This window comes from Trachemys scripta, chromosome 1, assembly GCF_013100865.1.
Source record: "Trachemys scripta elegans isolate TJP31775 chromosome 1, CAS_Tse_1.0, whole genome shotgun sequence".
Lineage (NCBI taxonomy): Eukaryota > Metazoa > Chordata > Testudines > Emydidae > Trachemys > Trachemys scripta.
This window is the reverse complement of record NC_048298.1, coordinates 19,055,998-19,075,582: the sequence shown is the minus strand read 5'-3', so window position 1 is coordinate 19,075,582 and position 19,585 is coordinate 19,055,998. Positions and strand designations below refer to the sequence as shown.

Below are 19,585 nucleotides of genomic sequence, written 5' to 3'. Positions count from 1 at the left end.
GTTGAATTAATGTAGAGATTTTTAGTGCAATTTCCTATTTAAACAAACAAACAAACAAAACTTTACATTTGAAAAAAAAAACCCTCAAACATCTCAACAGGTGGAACCATATTGACCACCTATATGGGACATCAGCAGGATTGGGATCATCCAACATGCAGGCTCTCTTCTATGTGAACTAATAAGTAATTGAATGTGGATGTGGGAGATGGAGACACAAATTTTGCAAGTGGGTTTCTCAGGTATTTTCTAGAAAACAAAGACCCAGAAATAATGGGTTAAATTTCAGGTTCTCTAATGGCTATAGCATGTAAAATGGTGGCTTTCCTGTGGGCTGGACAGCCAGGGGCTAAGCCAACTCTGATTGCATGATGAGTCCCACCTGAGGTGATCTCAGAGTAAAAGGTAGCAGGCAACTGCAGGAAGCTGCAGAATATGCTAGGGGTGAGTGGGTGGTTGAGTGTAATTGAGACTGTCAGGCTTCCTGCCTCTAACAGGAAGCAGAAGAAAGCTCTCCACAGAGGGAGGCCTGGGAGAGACCCCTGCCCAAGACTGACAGACAGAGCCTCAGGGGGTCTACATAACAGTAGCTTTCAGTATCTCTTCTACTTCTTACTTTGCTGGGGAAAGCCTAGTCTTATAAGTGCCCATCAGTGCACCCCTTCCTGATCACAGTGTAGTTCTCTGATTCCCTCTGATCCTGCTCCCTCTCCCCTCAGGAGCCAGCCGATGACCCATCAAATTCAACACCCCCTACCCGCCAAATGAGTAGTCCAGGTGGAGATACCATCCAGCAGTCCAAGCCTCTGTGTCTCTGTGCACCCTGCAGCATGTGTTCTTTTGGGCTTCAGCCAACATTATACCCTATCATACAATTTCACTAAACACACTTATTCTATAGCACAGTGTTTCTCAAACTGGGGTCGCCGCTTGTGTAGGGAAAGCCCCTGGCAGGCCGGGCCGGTTTGTTTACCTGCCCCGTCCGCAGGTCCGGCCGATCGCGGCTCCCACTGGGCGCGGTTCGCCGCAGCAGGCCAATGGGAGCTGCTGGAAGCAGCGGCCAGTAAGTCCCTCGGCCAGCAGCTCTCATTGGCCTGGAGCAACGAACCGCGGCCAGTGGGAGCCGCGATCGGCCGGACCTGCAGACGTGGCAGGTGAACAAACGGGCCCGGCCAGCCAGGGGCTTTCCCTGCACAAGCAGTGATCCCAGTTTGAGAAACACTGCTATAGCAACTCATACCACAGCATTTCAAGGTAACATAGTCACTTCTCCTTAGGGACAAATGTCTTATTTCAAAGGAGTTAAGGGGCCACAATCAATTCTTTGGGGGGCAGATACTCTGTTCTATTCTGCACTGCAAAGGGGAACAGTTATGGAAATGATGCAGGAATCACTTGCTAATTTCTGTGGCTTCTGTTACACAAGAGGTCAAATTAATGACAATAATGGTCCCTTCTGACCTTAAAATCTATAGTTAAGCAATATAGACATGTAACAGGGTGCTGGCCAGGAGGTCCTGAGGCAGGCCCCTGTTAGACCAGCTCCAATTCAGAAGTATTAATTGGGGCTGGCTGGGTACGCCACGCCAATTGGTGGAACAGAAGCACCTGCAGGCCTTATTAGCCTGGGGGTTATATAAAGCTGGCAGGCTGGAAGGAAGGGGGGGGATGGATGGACGAACGTAAGGAAGAGCAAGGCAAGGGAGGAGCCACAGCCTGTGCATCCCTGCTGGCTAGAGAAGCTGGCTGTCCCCCAGGTTGCTGGTTTACAACTGTCTGTAACTACAAGGTGGTGGGAGCTGACACAGTTAATAAAAAAGCACTGATGATTGCAGTTAAAGAAGGTCTCTGGCTGATTTGTGCGAGGGCGAGCGAAGGGCCTCGTTACAAGACATAAGAACAAATGGATATAAATTGGCCATCAACAAATTAGATGAAAGTTTCTAACCACCAGAGAAGTGAAGTTCTGGAACAGCCTTCCAAGCGGAGCAGTGGTGTCAAAAATCCTAACTGGTTTCAAGACTGAGCTTGATAAGTTTATCAAGTTATGATGAGACATGCAACTGCTAGCAGCAAATATCTCCAACAGCTGGTGATTGGACACTAGATGCGGAGGCCTCTGAGTTATTACTGAGAATTCTTTCCTGGGTGTCTGGCTGGTGGGTCTTGCCCCCAGGTCAGATTGGCAGAGACCTGGGGGGCAGGGGCGGGACACATGTTTGCCTTTCTCTGCAGCATGGGGCATGGGTCACTTGCAGGTTTAAATGAGTGTAAATGGTGGATTCTCTGTAACTTTAAGTCTTTAAATCATGATTTGAGGACCTCAGTAACTCAGCCAGAGGTTATGGGTCTCTTACAGGAGTGGATGGGTGAGGTTCTGTAGGCTACAATGTGCAGAAGGTCAGACTAGATGATCATGATGGTCCCTTCTGGCCTTAAAGTCTATGCACCCATGAGAACTAGAAGTGTCTCACTCCCTATAGGGAGCATGTAAGGCTTGGAAAGTGGAAGTAGGCAGATTGCACTGTGCTCCAGATATTCCCAACTGATGTGTGATTCATGGGGAGGCTGGTTTAGCCTGTCCTGGGACCAGGGCCAGGGTGGGGATAGGGCTGAGGTGAGATTCAGGGAGAGCTGTAACTGGTTGCTGGTTCTCAACTTCTTCTTTTTTTACCTGGCTAGGCAGAGGAGTGGAGCCATTCTTAGCAAAATGCTCGTTTAGGCTCTCACATCCAGAAGGAAAGCAGGCAGTGGAGCAGTCAAAGCTACTCTCCTCCCTCTCATGTGATGAGGGAGGTGGCCAGCGTGGGGGCTGCTGAGCCTGTGCAGCAGGGAAAGGACACCAGATGCTCAGCGTGTCTCCATTTTACATCGGGGACTCCTGGGGAAAGTCAGAGGCAGTCAGAGATGCTGTGTGATTCAAACACTCCAGTTTAAAAGTTGCTCAGGAATCACGTTTTATTTATAATGAAATACAGATTTCCTTCTTCAGCCTTGAGGGCCAAATTTTAGAGCCTCAAGGGCCACACGTGGCTCTTGGATTACAGGTTCGACAGCCCTGCCTTAGTCATGTAGTTACTTTAACATATTTTCTTCCAGCAGGTGAAAAAGATATTTGCAAAATCAAGATAATGTTCTATTAGGAAACATGTGTTCTGCTAAAGCTAAATGTCAGGAAATAAACTGCTGCAAAACCTAAATGATGGAGAAACTCATTTTTGCTTGTTTCAGTTTGGGTGTAAAAGCCTTTTGCATAGGTATAGTCTGTTCCCACTACTGACGACATCTCAGTTTGAAACACACATCATGTGGCCTACAGAGAGACATCTCTGGCAAAACAGACTTTAAAGAGAGCACCCATATAAACCTGGTCAATGACTAGACACAGGGTATGTCTACACTACAAAAAATACCCTGTGGCAGTGAGTCTCTGACTTGGGTTCATGCTATGGGGCTAAAAATAGCAGTGTGAATGTTCCCGATCAGGCTGAAGCTGGAGCTCTGAGACCCATTCCCCTCACTAGGTCTCAGAACTTGAGCTCCAGTCCAAGCGGAATGTCTACACTGCTGTTTTGAGCCATGTAACTTAAGCCCGAGTCAGTCGACCCAGACTCTGAGACTCACTGCCATGGGTTTTTTTTGCACTGTAGACACACCCACAGACAGACACTCACATACACACATGTAGCTTGCAGAATGCAATGAAAGATCACTTCTAATTTACCATCTCCTGATTTTGCTTTTAGCTCTGCCGTTTTCCCTGCTGCACATCAGGACTCAGACCAAGTTTTATTGTGCATATAAATTCTTTGAACTAAGGTGTTTTGAGAGACGACTCTGACTCCCTTCTCCTGTACTCTTTAAATAAGGGCATTTTCTGAATACCCCTCACGTAACACACTCCTGTGTGCATTTATTATTTATTATTATTTTATTATTTGCATTATTGCAGCACCTAAGAGCTCTTGTCATGGACAAGGACCCCATTGTGCTAGGTGTTGTACAAACACAGAACAAAAACATAGCCCAGGTCCCCAAAAAGTTTCTGCTACAAGCAAAATATGTCAGCTTGCATGTTTAAATTAGGATAAACTTGAAGTGGTGCAGTACTTAAATCCAAGTGCAGTGGGATCCATGATACGTTAGCATAACATAACACAAACTGGCAGCTAAGGAATTGTGGCAATATGTGTATGCTAACTTGTAGGAGGGCCCTTTGAGTATGAAAGATAACTACAGTTTTTACACCAATGAAAGAAGCATTGGGAAAACAATAATTCCTCCCTGTGCTTCTGAGATGTTAGGGCCCTAGGGCTAGATCCTCAGCTGGTATCAATCAGCTTAGCCCCACTGGAGTTTTTATTTGTCTAGGCCTTCTTGAACCAAACTCAGCCTAGTGTATCATTTATATCACAAACAGCCAGGGCCACTCCTCCCCAGCACCCCCTGATCCAAAACTGTGCAAGGAAGATGCCCTCTCTGGGGGTATCAGCACCTAACCCCCTACTTCCAGCCACATGGGCTTGGGGAAACAAACCGCAGGGAGGAGCCAGCCAAAGACTGAAGCTGAAAGAGTAGTTGCAGGAGCTGCTTAAGCAAAGACGTTCAGATGCTGATGATGTCATCAGGTCGCTTTCTGTAGTTTTCACACTGGACATTCTCTCCCCTGTGCTGATTGGCTGCTGTTCCAATTTTGCTACACCTTCCATCTTGCTAATCTCCACCTAACATAACCCCACCAAAGGATTTAAGTAACAAAATAAAATAAAATAACATGGAACTAACATGATGTTTGGCATCATCACATTGTTCACTCTGCTGGTGTGTTCTACCCTTCTCCCACCCTGTGTTTGCCGGGTCTATTTAGACTGTATGCTCTTTGGGGCAGGGACTGTCTACTTCCATATGGCTGCTTATATATATTGCCTAGCACAATGGGGCCCCATTCTCAGTTGGCATCTAGGCACTAAAGTAATAGACATGATAAATATTAATTAAAAATAACATACTCCATATCCATTAATTCACACTGTATATTTTCAAACTCTAATATTTAAGACCCTTTTAGAGGCAAACTTCATTATTCAGGTTACATACAACTTTTTACGAAGTGCATAAGACCCACATTCCTCTTTATACAAATTGATAAATCAATGCCAATTGTATCTATTTATAGAAATAAGTGTGCCTTGATCTGCATACTCAATAATAGTTCTCTGTATTCCCTGTGACCTTAATCTAATCATTCCTATTAAGGACACTATCCAAAGCCTGCTGTGATTAGAATATGCAACATTCTGCTGTGTAATTTCTACAGCTTCCCACTCCGTAGAAAGCAACAGAGGGTCCTGTGGCACCTTTGAGACTAACAGTACTGGGAGCATAAGCTTTCGTGGGTAAGAACCTCACTCCACTCCGTATTGTGCTTGGAGAGGGGCACAACAGCAACATTCATGCAATAAAAACAAAATGCAATAAAACACCTTCATATAACTAGGGGCATCTAACAAGACAAAAGGGGAGATGGAAAGCATGTATATAAGGGGCCAACACTGCTTATTCAAGATCATGTTGGAGGAGGGAGGAGCTTAAACGTGATGTTTGAATGTGATACGAGACAGATTGAGGACAGATGCGAAGAGGAAGACAAGAGCCACTCTCCCCGGCACAGGACAGCAGGCAGCATAGCACCCATAATAGCGAAAGAATAATCCTCTGACAATTCAGAGCTAGATTATGGCTTAATTAACCCGCAGCTGTGAGTTGGAGGTGTCCTGTCCCATGAGCTCCAGAGATGCACTGTCCTTCCAGGACCTGCTCCAAGCCTATAGGGGAAGTGCAATCTGCTCCTTCCTTTGCTCCCCACAGTGTGCTGGTCCCACTTCAGGAGACGATGTGGGGGCAGGAGGGTTGGGGAGGTGGATAAAAGGGGAGGCAGTGCCATGAGCACACCACTTTTCTTCCCCCTTTTCAGAGTCCTTCAGGGAGTGCACAGGGAACACCTGTTATTGTGTTATTGTTACACCTGCATGGAAACATGGTAAGTGACCACCCTGGCTTAACCAGGAGACCTTTAATGACCTGAAATTAAAAAAAAAAAACAGCCATACAAAAGTGGAAATTAGGTCAAATTATGAAGGATGAATATATAAAAACAACAACAACACAAGCATGCTGGGACAAAATTAGGAAGGCCAAGGCAAAAAAATGAGATTAAACTGGCTAGGGACATAAAGGATAACATGAAAACATTTTACAAATACAGAAACAAGAGAAGACCAAGGACATGGTAGGCCTATTACTCAATGAGGAGGGCAAGACAATAACAGAAAATGTAGCAATGGCCGAAGTGTTAAATGACTTCTTTGTTTCAGTTTTCAGCAAAAAAGTTAGCAGTAATTGGATTACTAACACAGTGAACATCAGTGTAAATGGGGTAGGTTCTGAGGCTTAAATAGGAAAAGAACAAGTTAAGAATTACTTACACAAGTTAGATTCTTCAAGTGGGCAGGATGTGATGAAATTTACCCTAGAAGACTTAAAAAACTGGTTGAAGAGTTCTCTGAGACATTAGTGATTATCTCTGAGAACTCATGGAGGACAAGAAAGATCCAAGAGGACTGGAAAAGTGATAATATAGTACCTAGCCATAAAAAAGGGAAATGAGGACAACCCAGGGAATTATAGACCAGTCAGCTTAACCTTGGCACCTAGAAAGATAACAGAACAAATCACTGGACAATCAATTTGTAAGCATCTAGAAGAAAATAAGGTGGTAAATAAAAGTCAACATGGATGTGATTTAAGTAGATGTGATATATCTCAACTTCAGTAAGGCTTTTGATACTGTCTCACATGCCCTTCACATAAACAAACTAGGGAAATATAGCCTAGAGGAGTCTACTATACGGTGGGTGCACAACTGGTTAGAAAAGCGAACTTAGACAGTTATCAATGATTCACAGTCAAGATGGAAAGGTATATTGAGCTGGATCCCATGGGATCTATCCTGGCTATCGTTCTGTTCAATATCTTCATGAATAGATTTGGATAATGGTGTAGAGAGTACACTCATAAAGTTTGCGGACAATACCAAGCTGGGAGGGGTTGCAAGTGCTTTGTAGGATAGGATTAGAATCCAAAATGATCTGGACAAACTGGAGAAATGGTCTGAAATAAATAGAATGAAATTCAATCAGCATAAATGCAAAGTATTACACTTAGAAAGGAATAATCAACTGCACAAATACAAAATGGGAACTGACTGCCTAGGAAGCAGTATTGCAGAAGAGGTCTGGGGATTATCATGGATCACAAACTAAATATGGGTCAACAATGTAATACTGTTGCAAAAAAAGGGCAAACTTCTTTCTGGGATGAATTAGCAGAAGTATTGTAAGCAATACACAAGAAGTAATTCTTCCACTCTACTCAGCACTGATAAAGCCTCAACTGGAGTACGTTGTCCAGTTCTGGGTGCCACACTTTGGGAAACGTGCTGACAAATTGGAGCTAGTCCAGAGGAGAGCAACAAAAATGTTTAAAGGTCTAGAAAATATGACCTATGAGGAAAGATTGAAAAACAAATGGATTTGTTTAGTCTGGAGAAGGAGGGACATGATAACAGTCTTCAAGTGTGTAAAAGGGTGATAAATTGTCCTTCTTAATCACTGAGGGCAGGACAAGAAGTAATGGGCTTAAATTGAAATGGGCTTAAAGCAACGGAGAGTTAGGCTAGACATTAGGCAAAACTTCCTAACTGTAAGGGTAGTTAAGCACGGAACAAATTATTTAGGGAGGTTTGGATTTGCTGTCATTGGAGGTTTTTAAGAACAGGTTAGAGGAACACCTGTCAGGGATGATCTAGATTATACTCAGCCCTGCTTCAGTGCAGGGGACTGGGCTAGATGCCCGGTCAAAGTCCCTTCCAGTCCTACATTTCTATGATTCTGTGTTGGTGCAGGAGTCGCACACAATCTGGACCTTGGAGGGTGGGAATAGATAGCCTGAAATTGGAAAACATGACACACATGCAAACATAGAGGCAGGAGAGAAACACTCATTATTCCAGCCCATGCCATATCCTGGAACCACTCACACGTCCAAATATAGCTAAACACAGAAGAAAAACACAGAATATTAATAGAGAAACCAGAGTGAGGTCTCCCACTGGCCTTTTACGACTAAACAACAGCACATTCAAATGAACAAAGGAAACACCCACACACAAATGGAACAATTGGGAATATACTAAATGATGCAAAGAGTCCTGTGGCACCTTATAGACTAACAGACGTATTGGAGCATGAGCTTTCGCGGGTGAATACCCACTTCATGGCTACATGCATCCGACGAAGTGGGTATTCACCCACGAAAGCTCATGCTCCAATACGTCTGTTAGTCTATAAGGTGCCACAGGACTCTTTGCTGCTTTTACAGATCCAGACTAACACGGCTACCCCTTTGATACTTGATACTAAATGATGATTCTCTCCTCTCAAATAATAAAAAGAATACAGGCTTGATTCTCAGCCAGCGGCATGTTTCATTTCCCAGGGAATGCTCCACAAATTATACACTGATTTCCTGGGGTGGGACAGTCTCTTGTTATTTCAAATTGACCCCCATGGCCAATAAGAAGCAGCACTGAACACATAGGTGACTCCCACCTACTTCTCCTTATCCAAAAAGATAGTAGCTGTGATATGAGACTTCTAGGAATGGGGAGTGGTCAAACAAGTACAAATTGAGAGAACAAGGAGAATCCTTACTTAATTGAGAACTCCAGGAAGAAATTCTTCTTCCCTTTTCCAATGGGGACAAAAAGGATAGTTCAACCAGCCAGAAGTAAGTCTGGGGTTATTGGTACCTTGAAAGGCACATGCATTCAGCACCTTAGTGTATCTGCATTCCACACTACAGCATAGGAACTTGGTGGGGAAAAAAGGATCCTTGTTAGAATGCATGTGAATGTAGTTCACTGAAAAAAATGTTGGTAGTAACCTTAGCATCCAAAATTGTAAGTACCCGCTTAGTTTTAGGTGATACCATGGTGTGTCTTTTAATACCTCATTGAGAAAATAATGTGGGTCTCTCTTCATTTTCCAAAACAAGCAATGAAACAAATAATCACCGCAACAAGCTTCTGACACGTCATGGTACTTTTTCAGCATGGTGTATAAACAATTTTTGTGAACAGATCCTGTTAATGAGTGAAACATCCCTCATGTTGCATAAAAAGTGAACCTCACAGTTTTGATGTTAAAGAAAGAAAAAACAAACAATTCTTACCACAAATCCCTCAGTGTACTGAAACTGAGATCTGGACGTGTCTTCTGCTGTTGGACTCAAGGGCTTAGGATCCGACATAGAGCGCTGCATCATCTTTGCAGATTTTGGGCTCGGTGGAGGACCCTTGGCAATATCAGCATGTAGCATCTTCTGAGGGCTGATGTCATCAGTGATGGATTTTTCATAAGGTACAAAGGCAGATTCTATAACTTTGCTCGGTGAAACAGGTGAAATGGGTGAATATAGAACTTTGGGAGATTTAGGAGGGGAAGGGACTACCTGTAGTGTGGAATCTGCACGAAGATGAGATGAATAGCCTATTTCTAATGGTGTTGGACGTTTTTTATCTTTCTGTGGAGACGTGGCTGTCAAGTACTGGGGACTCTGTGTATCTGAGTCTGTTTCTGTTTGACATCCCAAACTTTCTCCTTTATATGTCTTCTCTGGAGCTGAAATATGTTTAATGATTTCAACTTTAGCATCCAGCCTGGCCCTTATTGAAGGTGTTCTTATCGTCCCTACAGGTTCTGTCTGTACAGAAATCTCTGCCACTGTCTGAACTGCAATGCTAGAAACTTTGGAAAATGGCTTAGCCTTGTCTACCTCAGTGGTACCCTCGTTATATTTCCCAACACGAGACTTTCTTCTTGATCTGTTAGAAAGATCCCATTCATCTTGATCTTCATCATCTGTCTGAACACTTGTGTCAACGCTCTTCTTAGTTCTCCTTCTCCTGTTTGTGTAACTTCTGTCTGCACCATCTTCATCATCGGTTTGTACTCCACTGTCCACTATTTTTTTAAAACAACTGGGCTCTTTTTCCAGAGTCTCATCAAGCTTGTCATACTGACCACGCAATTTTGGCATGGAGCTCCTCTTTTTCAGTTGTTTCTCCTCTCTCATATCCATGTCCTTAAGAGACATTTCTGAAACAGAGCTTAGCATACCAGGCCTAGATATATATTGGGTAATACCATCTGACTGAACTGTGTACCATGTTTGGCTTTGTGGAATTTCAATGCCCAGCACAGTGGAAGCTGTGGTGGCTGGATCATCGCTAGTCCAAAACTGGCCATTTTCTGTAGCAGCATACTGCCCTTCCAGAAGGGCTTGGTCTGTGCTTGTTTGTGGAGAGACAGTTCCAGAAGGGTCATAATTATACTGATATATCTGGCGAATTTTTTGCTCTTCCAGCTGCTGATGAAGCTGCTGTTGAAGTTGTTGAAATTGTTCAAGCTGTAATTGCTGCTGGGCTAAGGTTTCCTGCCTCATCATGAATTGAGCTTGTCGCTCCTCTTCTTGCTGAAATAAGAGATGGTGTTTCATGGATTGCAACTCCTCAAGTTTTTTTTGGACCATTAACTTTTCTTGTTCTCTAAACCTTTGGATTTCCTGACGTTCCCACTCTAGTTCCTCTGCAAAGCGCTGCTGCTTAAGTTTCTCAAGCTCGAGCAGTTCACGCTGCAAGTCAAGCTGCTGCTGTTTGTCTTCTTCAGGGGCAATGAGAAGTGCAACTTCATCTTCAAGTACATCTGTAAAAGCTCCAGAAGCTATAGTTAAAGCAGGCATCAGGTTAGTTGGCTCAGTGGTAATAGTTTCTATAGTGCCAGGCTGCAACCCTGTGTCAATATCAATGCCAGTAATTGCATTGTCTTTTTCAGCTGCCACTGTTGTCAAGAAACTGTATGATCTTGGAAGTGGCTGATTCTGTTGCAAGGTTGATAATGAGGACACTGAGTCAATTGTTTGGACAGCAGATAAATCTCTGACAGTTGTACTGAAAATAGAACCAGGCTGTGTAGTTATGGCAAATGTGGCTGGGATCGGAGTTGCAACCGAGGAATAAACGACACCATTAGAGGATCTTAACACACTTCCAACACCATACTGGGATCCCAGAGATGGTACTATTCTTGCTTGGGAATACTGTGGTGCACTAATTCCGATGCCTGAAATCACCTGCCGAGTCTCTGGATAAGGACCAGTGGTCTTGCTTGAGTAATCCATTACCTCACCTGAAATTATAGGGCAGAGTTATAGTCCAGTCCCCAAAAAGAATGCTGCTTTGTGGATTCTGAAAGCCATCCCATCTTGATGAATTAAACAGGGGTGGGGAACTGCATGCAAATCTTCAGGTTAATGATCTACGTTAGACGTGAAGAAAAAAGCATTGCTGAACATGCAGGCACATGCAGGACCTCTGTGCAAAACACATATGTAAAATGAAGAAATAAAATACATGTGTAATCCAGAATAATTTGTCACACTGTCCAACAGAAAACATAACAACAGGAGGAAAAATAAAAAAAAATTATCCTGATATGAGATGAGGAACACCACAATTATATTTCAAAGAAAGATCTGCTGCTGTTTCATACTGACCTGTAGTGACTCTTCCAGAAGTTAGATCTACTGCTGCATCTGTTGCCCCAACTCGATAATCAAAGCTATTCTTGCTTTTGTACACAAAAAGACCAGCTTCTGATAAATTAGTGTCAGACATGGATGGTTTCATACCTCCAAATCCTCTGTACCCATATGGCCCTGAGCGATCATACTGATAATGGTCATCTCTGTAACCAAACCGATCTTCAGGCAGTGTGGTTGGAGGCTGCTGTGCTGTACAGCTACTGCCAAATGGTAATTTATAAACCACATCACAACAAACAGCTCTTCTCCCTGCAGTCAGATCAACAGGCTTTTCATCTTCTTCTATTACACTGGTGACAACTCCTGAAGTAACTTCATCCACTGTCACCACTGTTCTGTGGGATTTTGTGGTGCTAAGGTCAACTGCTCCACTCTCTATTAGCTCCTGGGATGTGGAGACATCAGTCCAACCATTTGTCATACCAACAGGAGGTACAGTAACAGGCACTGCAGTAGCCCATGACAATGCATGTGTTGAAGTACCCAGGGATAAGTTTATTGGCACTTCATCTCTACCTGCAGAGAATGCCTGGCTGCCTGTTACTCTGTATGCAGGCTCAAAATGTTTTGATGTTGTCAGCTGCAGTGGTGTTGTCATTGCATGCCCCTGATCTACAAGGCTCTCTGTACTTGATGTGTAACTTACAGTAGCTGTGCAGGTCATTATTGTTACTGTTTCTGAGACTAGTGCTAGAGAGGGTTCTGCAGCTGACACAGTGCTAAGATTTATGATAGCTGGTTGGACTGCACTTACTGGCCGCCCACATATATCACTTGCCATAGTTTGTCTTCTCACATCCATGGGAACAGCAGACAGATCCATACAGCTCTCTGTCATTTCAATATCCATTTTATCCATTTTAGTTAAAGTACGAAGGTCAATAACATCACCAAACAGATGGAATCTTCCATTCTCTCTACACCAGGGTTGCTCACCTATTTGCGTTGGCTCTGGAGGTATAGTAATGGAGACATTACCTAAACCAACAGTGGGAACTGAGCTTTTAACCACAGATACTGTGGTCTTGGTCACCTCTGTTGTTATTAACTGTGTTACTGAACTAGGGACTGTTTCAAAAGTTGATTGTGCTGTGACAGGAACAGTGGCAAGTGTTTGCAAAGCACCTGAAACATACATGCTGTGATCTCCCATACTTTGAATCTCCATGGCTTTCATAGATGGAATAAACAGAGGCTGCACATTTTGGGGAAGCTGTTCCTTAGAGGATGACCCGAAAGGCCAACTGGTAATAGCTTGACTAGTTATACACTCTGTGGGAGTTCCAGGTTCAGATGGCAATGTGATAACAACATAGGTTTCCTGCGAGGGTTTGGTCAGCCTTGGTGAAGATTTATTAGAGTGTGGAGACAAAGGGGACGTAGGGGATGTCAACTTGCACTCTGCTGAAGAGACCAAATTCAAAGTCATACTTTTCAATGACAAACCTGTTGGTTTTGACTGACCTGTTGGTTTTGGCTGTTTCTCTGCTGGCTGATGAGCAGCTGTTGGGAGCTGAGGAATTGCTGGCTTAGGAGCAATTGGAGGCTTAGTTACCTCAACAGGCCTGTGACTGAACACAAGCCCTGCTGGAATTAAGGATGGCTTGGGTGGCACAGGAGGTGGTGTCGGGGTGTATATTTTTTGGGCAGATGCCATGTTGTTCTTTAACACCTCTGTGGCCTCTATGGCTACAACACTAGTAAATGAAGGTGCTACTGCAGGAGCTGTTGTCACTGGAGCCTTAACCTGTGGCTTCTTTTTGGGATAAATAGCTGGCTTTGGTGGAGTAGGTGGGGGTAATGGTAGGGGAGGTGGAGGTGGTGGAGGTGGAGGAGGAGGGGGTGGAGGTGGTGGAGATGGTTGGGTTGAAGAATCCAAAGGAGAGCTTCTAAAAAATGAGAATACTTTGGATGTTACAGTAGGAACTGAAGAAGCAATAGATGGTAATGCAGATACAGTGCTGGTCTTAGTTGTAACATGGGTAGTAGATACAGAGCATGTGATTGGGGCTGGCTCTGAGGTTACACACACAACAGGTAGGTCAGATGCTGCCTCAGCAAAGTTAATCCTTGTCATGTCAAACTCAGCTCCTTTGTGTACATCCTCAGAAAGTACTTTAGCAATACCAGCATCAGCTGTACTTTTAATTTTTCTGGCTGTGTCTTTTTCTGGTTTGGGTGAATCAAAGGTAGTGGAGTCAGAAGTATATTGCTTGGGTTTTATAGCCATAGTTGTGACGACAGAAGGTGCATCTTCAGGCAAAGAAATTACACCACGATCCACACTTGCCATATCTGTGGATACAACTGTCTTTTTAGGGAGAACCGTAACAGGTTCATAAGGTGTGCTTATTTCAGAATATTCTTTTGTGAAACTTAATGGAACTTGAACTATTGTACCAATACCTTCAGGATGTACTAATTTACCTACAACATCTGCTATGTCTACATAACCTGCAGTTGTGCTATCTATTCCAGTAATAGGTGATGAGCTATCAGTGGTACAAATTGAAGATGTAGATGATGTAAGAGAAGGTGTATCGTAAGGTAAAACTGATGTCGCACTTTCTGATGCCTCAGAGTAGGTCAACATTGACGTTTCGTGAGAAATGATTTCCTGAACTTCTCTGGCATAATCTGTTAGGTATTCATCTTCTATTTCTTCTGTAGTAAAGTGCTGAGTTATTTTAACATCTGGAATAGAAAGCACTGTGCTGCTGACTGAAGCTGTATCTGAAACTGTCTGAGGAGCACTTGAAGCTAAAGATTCACCATCCCCTATATCTCCAACTATAAATAGGTTTGTATCTGGTGCAGGAATTAAATCAGATGTCGGCTGAGTTGGACTGGAGCCTGGCGTTAGCTGCATTCTTTGTCGTTTCATAAGTTCCTCATAAGCAGCATCTGCATCTAACAACTGCTTTTCCTCAGTGGTGGAAGTTACAACACTGTCAAGTACAACTATCTCATGACTTTCTGGTATAATGTAAGAACTAGACACAATGTCTTCTTGAGGCACAATTGAATGCAAAGGCTCTACACTGTAATAGTCTCTCTGTCGATCTACAATTTTCTGCATAGTTTCTTCATAAATCTGATCTGGAGGTTTTATTTTTTTCTCTCTCCCTCTCTGCTGAATAAATTCACTACTTTCATCTTGTCTCATTACAAGATTAGCATCAATAGTTCCATTATATGTGTCCTCTACTAAAGATTCATAAATATAATCCTCTATTAACATGCCACCATATAAAGAGTCTTTTTCAAACACTTCTTTTTCATTTGCACTTTGAAATAGTTTGGATTTATGGGATTTGTGCATCATTTCCTCATATACCTCTTCAGCACTTTTTAATGTTTTTTGGCTACTTTCTTCTTTTAGGACCCCAACAGGTTGTTCATCTGTTGGAGAATATAAAGAGACAGCTGTAGGCAACTTATAAACCTTTTGCACTTCTATTATTTTTTCTGGACTGATTTCAAATCCTTCAGGATCTGACTCAATACTTGGTGAATATTCAGAACAGGAAGATCGGTGCAGTTCCTCCATTTCTGCTGCCTGTCGTAACTCTTCTGTTGGAGATGCATCTTCAATAGGAGAAAGATTACTTGGTGGGGTCTTTGGACGTTCCCGTCTTCTCTGTGCTCTTAGTTCATCTTTGTCTTTCTTAGATTTTTTGCTAGAACTCTTTCTTTGCTGCTGTTCTAATTCACGTTGTTTCTCTTGTTCCTTTAGCAGCTCTTCTTCCTCCCTTAGCTCCTCTTCTTCTGAAGAGTCTTCAATGGTTGGAAGAAGAGGACCGTGTGACCGGTGTCTGGCTTTGCGCTGCTGTTTGCCTTCTCCTCCCATTTTTTTGTGACTAGGACTGCTGTCACTATCTTCATCGAGAGATGACACAGATGTGGGAGATGTACCTGGAGTAAAACTGGAGGCATGCAAACTAGAAGATCCTTCTCCCCTGGATCTGTCTTCTGGTGAATCTGTAAGACTCTCCATCTCTAGCTCTGGCTCTTCATCAAAATATAAGCTACCCTTCTGTGGTTCAGATTCCTCAGAATATGTATTTGTTATTGTGCTGTTGAGTTCTATTGTTTTGAAACGTCTAAGGCCTCCACCTCCTCCAGTTACAGTGAGTTCTTCACTGTCTTGACTTTTGGTTTCCCTATATTTTGGTTCTGGGCTTTCATCAAAAGTTTCATCATCATCATCATCATCATCATCATCGTGCCATGAGTGACGTCTTCCAGCATCCTCATCATAGCTTGTGCTACTTTTCCGCATCATCCTTCTATGTTTTCCAGCTGTACCTTTAGCTTTGACTTTCACTTCTTCCTTCTTTTGGCTTTCAATTACACTGATTTCTTTAAGCTGGTTCCTAATGAATTCATCATCTTCAGAAGCTGAGGCATCTTCATCAGCACTCATTTCTATAATCTGTTTTCGAATGAAGTCTTCATCATCACCTGATCCTAGACTGTCTTCTCGTTTGTACTCATCGCTACTTGAAGAGCCAACACTAGTTCGTCTTTTTCTTCTTGAGACAGGTGAATTTTCACTCTCACTGCTGTCTTCTACAGAATCATAGCGTTGCCTTCTTGTTGATATATCATCTACTGCATCTGCCTTTTCCTTATAGTCTTTCTGAGTTGGAACACTTTGTTTTCCATCTTCTTCAAGACCTTCTTCATCTTCTTCTTGAATGTCTTCCAGATCCTCCTCATCTGAACTGTAAGGTTCTGGAGTCATTGGCAAAGGCTTTGTTCTATGCAGATCTTTTGTCTGTTCGCCATATATACCATAAAGATCTTTGGTCTTCCCAGACTCTTCCTCAGCAAGTGTACTTGCCTGAGCTTCCAAAATTGATAGAACGGTACTTTCCAACTTGGCAAGATCTGAGGGGCTTGAAGGACTGCCTTCTTGCGAAAAAGTATCTTTTTTAGAAAGTTCCTTGAGTAAATCTTTTTCATCACTGGGGATAAGACTTGGAATTTCACCAAGTGAACTTGATATCCCATCAGAAGAATACCCAGTGTCACTCAAACCTTGTGGACTTCTCTGTTGCTGAGAGATTGATGTATCTGATTTGTCAACCTCCTGCTCCTAGAAAATAAATATGTATATATATATCAATTCTTAATGTCGCTAGGCAATTACATACAAGGCTTTTTCTCAAAGAAGAGTTAATGTCCCCAATGAAACATTATGATAAGAAGTATTTTAAACCAGAAGATCAAACCATAAATTAATGAAACACTAATTTTAGTAGGCAAAGCTCTTAAAACATCTAAAAAAAGATCCTCAAATTATGAGGTTTTTTCAATTTAATCTAATTATGCTTTGCATGACAGTTCACACAGGCAACTGATTTAATCATATTAGGCGCTTAATGATCTTTTATTTTTAAACATAAATAAATACTGTAGTCCTCTATCTTTCAGAACACTTTCTAATTATAGTCTGTTGCACAGTAGTAGATGATCAATGCAAGGTTTTGATGGGTTTAGTTTAAATGTGGTTTTTTAATCACCTAGGATACAAAGCTGACTAAGTAGTTGTAGATATAGTAGAACAGGGATTGCTATATCACAGCCTGCAGCATTTCTGGCATCTACTGCCTCCTTTCCCAATGTAATCTCCCGTCCCCAAGAATAACCTCACCTGCCAGGATGATGGGCCTTTGGTTTCTGCCTCCCAGTGCTGAACTCTCTAGCATGAAGCAGAATGCATGAAATACTGAAGTGAGTGAATGGGATCTGGAACACCACAGAATCTACTGCCTGGCAGAGTGCACAAAAATTCAACTGGGAGGAATTTTCCCAGTGCCTAGGTATAGAAGCAGATGGGCTCTAAGTTCCTTGGTAATGTAGGTAGTTGCTGCTGCTAGAAAAGTGGAGTCATAAGGAGAAAAACAGGAAGGTCAGCCAGTGATCTGAAGAGAAGAGAAAAAAGCCTACGAGGCAGACACACCTAACTGAACACCAAAACCAACCCAATCTTCCCAGCTGTACTAGCCTTCCTTATCACTAGTTAAAAGTCCCTGACTACCCTCCTAACTTCCAGAACTTTCCATACATGACCAAGTGCTTCTAGCCTCCTTTCAAGATGACAAAACCACCCATCCATCTCTTCTGGCAATACCTTCACCCCAAGGATACCCCTGTTTTTGAATGAGACTTATCCCCCAAACTGTCTCCCAGCTGCTAAACATTCCTATACCTCCTAGCAACAAAGGCCCCCCATCCAGCTAATAAAATATCTTATCCTCCCCTAAATGACAGGCACCCCTACTGCCTCCTAGCTGACAACATATCCCACTTTCACTGACAAGTGTCCCTGCCTCCACTGGCATCTTGAAAGCCATTATCCAAAAGCCTCCTGCCCCCCATGCCATGACAAGTTCACTACGCAGGTTTATGCCTTCAGTAAATCACTAAGCAATATTCGGCACCTGTGCTGACCAATATTGGCCATCCCTGGACTGTAGCAAATGATTGATTTGAAGCTTTGTTTTGTCTACTTATTTTATCAGAAAAAGTTGTTTTTAATGGAAACTTATTGTGAAGCAAATCTGTTATTGGAATGGGGTGAACAGTTACTTTTACTATTACACTTACATTTACCTTCAGTAAAAAGCAACAGAGGGTCCTGTGGCACCTTTGAGACTAACAGAAGTATTGGGAGCACTTGCATCTGAAGAAGTGAGGTTCTTACCCACGAAAGCTTATGCTCCCAATACTTTTGTTAGTCTCAAAGGTGCCACAGGACCCTCTGTTGCTTTTTTACAGATTCAGACTAACACGGCTACCCCTCTGATACTATTTACCTTCAGGACTTTTTAATTATAGAGAGTTTATTTGCAATTCCATTTAAAAAAACCCTTGTAGAAAAATATTTCTTATTGCCAATTATTAGAGTTTTGAAGATTAATCAGGGTGAGATTTTTAAAATAATTATGATTTATATTCAAAGCACCTTACCATTGTGTTGGATGTGTTGTATGTGTATAGACACACTGTGCTAAAACAACGACCCTCTTCATACCGTATATTAATTAATGTTATATTAATACATTGGTATCAGTCTCAGCTACATTGGAATGCTTTACAAAGTTAGGTATTAACCTTTGAATAGACGAGAGCTCTTTTTACCAATACCGTGTGCCCAAATATCTGATATCAGGACCCATGCCATTGTATTTTCTAAGACATGCGCCATGAGAAGTACTCACTTCTTTTGACAATTCTGGTGGTAACCCTGACACTAAAATGCTATTGAGAGTTAATCTATTGGACTCCAAATATTTTTTGTTCAATAACAATTGGGAAATCAGTATGACCCAGGACACCATTTATCTCTCCTTACTCAGAGAAAACTACCCTGGAAAGCAACAGCATCACATCTAATCTTCATATAAGGGCCACACTAAAGTATAACCTTTAAAAAACAAAACAAAACAGGTTTGCCTGTTTTCTTTCCTTTTGCCAACAAAGCAAGCATTTAAAGGAAATTTTTCAGAGCATGTCTATGTCTTATTTTAGTCACTTGAACTTTTCCATGAGGTTTTCACATTTAAGGTACACCTCTACCCCGATATAACGCGACCCGATATAACACAAATTCAGATATAACACGGTAAACCAGCGCTCTGGGGCGGCGGTGCTGCGCGCTCTGGAAGATCAAAGCAAGTTCGATATAACGCGGTTTCACCTATAACGCGGTAAGATTTTTTGGCTCCCAAGGACAGCGTTATATCGAGGTAGAGGTGTATATCTGGACTTGGAGCTGGGGGTGTGATTCCCATCTCAAGGAGACATACTCACCAGGGCGCTGATTGAGCTACCATGCTAAAAATAGAGTGTAGCT

General features: G+C 42.6%; 1 protein-coding gene across 3 annotated transcripts in view; it reads right to left on the bottom strand.

Annotated features, from left to right (window-relative positions):
* The window catches only part of PCLO (piccolo presynaptic cytomatrix protein), a 504,664-nt gene that overhangs the window by 235,291 nt on the left and 249,788 nt on the right, over positions 1–19,585 (bottom strand). For all 3 annotated transcript variants that reach the window (XM_034765561.1, XM_034765570.1, XM_034765579.1), the window contains exons 5-6: positions 11,674–16,822; positions 9,292–11,306 (exon numbers count right to left, since the gene is read on the bottom strand). In XM_034765561.1, the coding sequence (XP_034621452.1) occupies positions 9,292–11,306; positions 11,674–16,822 (7,164 nt within the window). The remainder of the gene's footprint in view (positions 1–9,291; positions 11,307–11,673; positions 16,823–19,585) is intronic.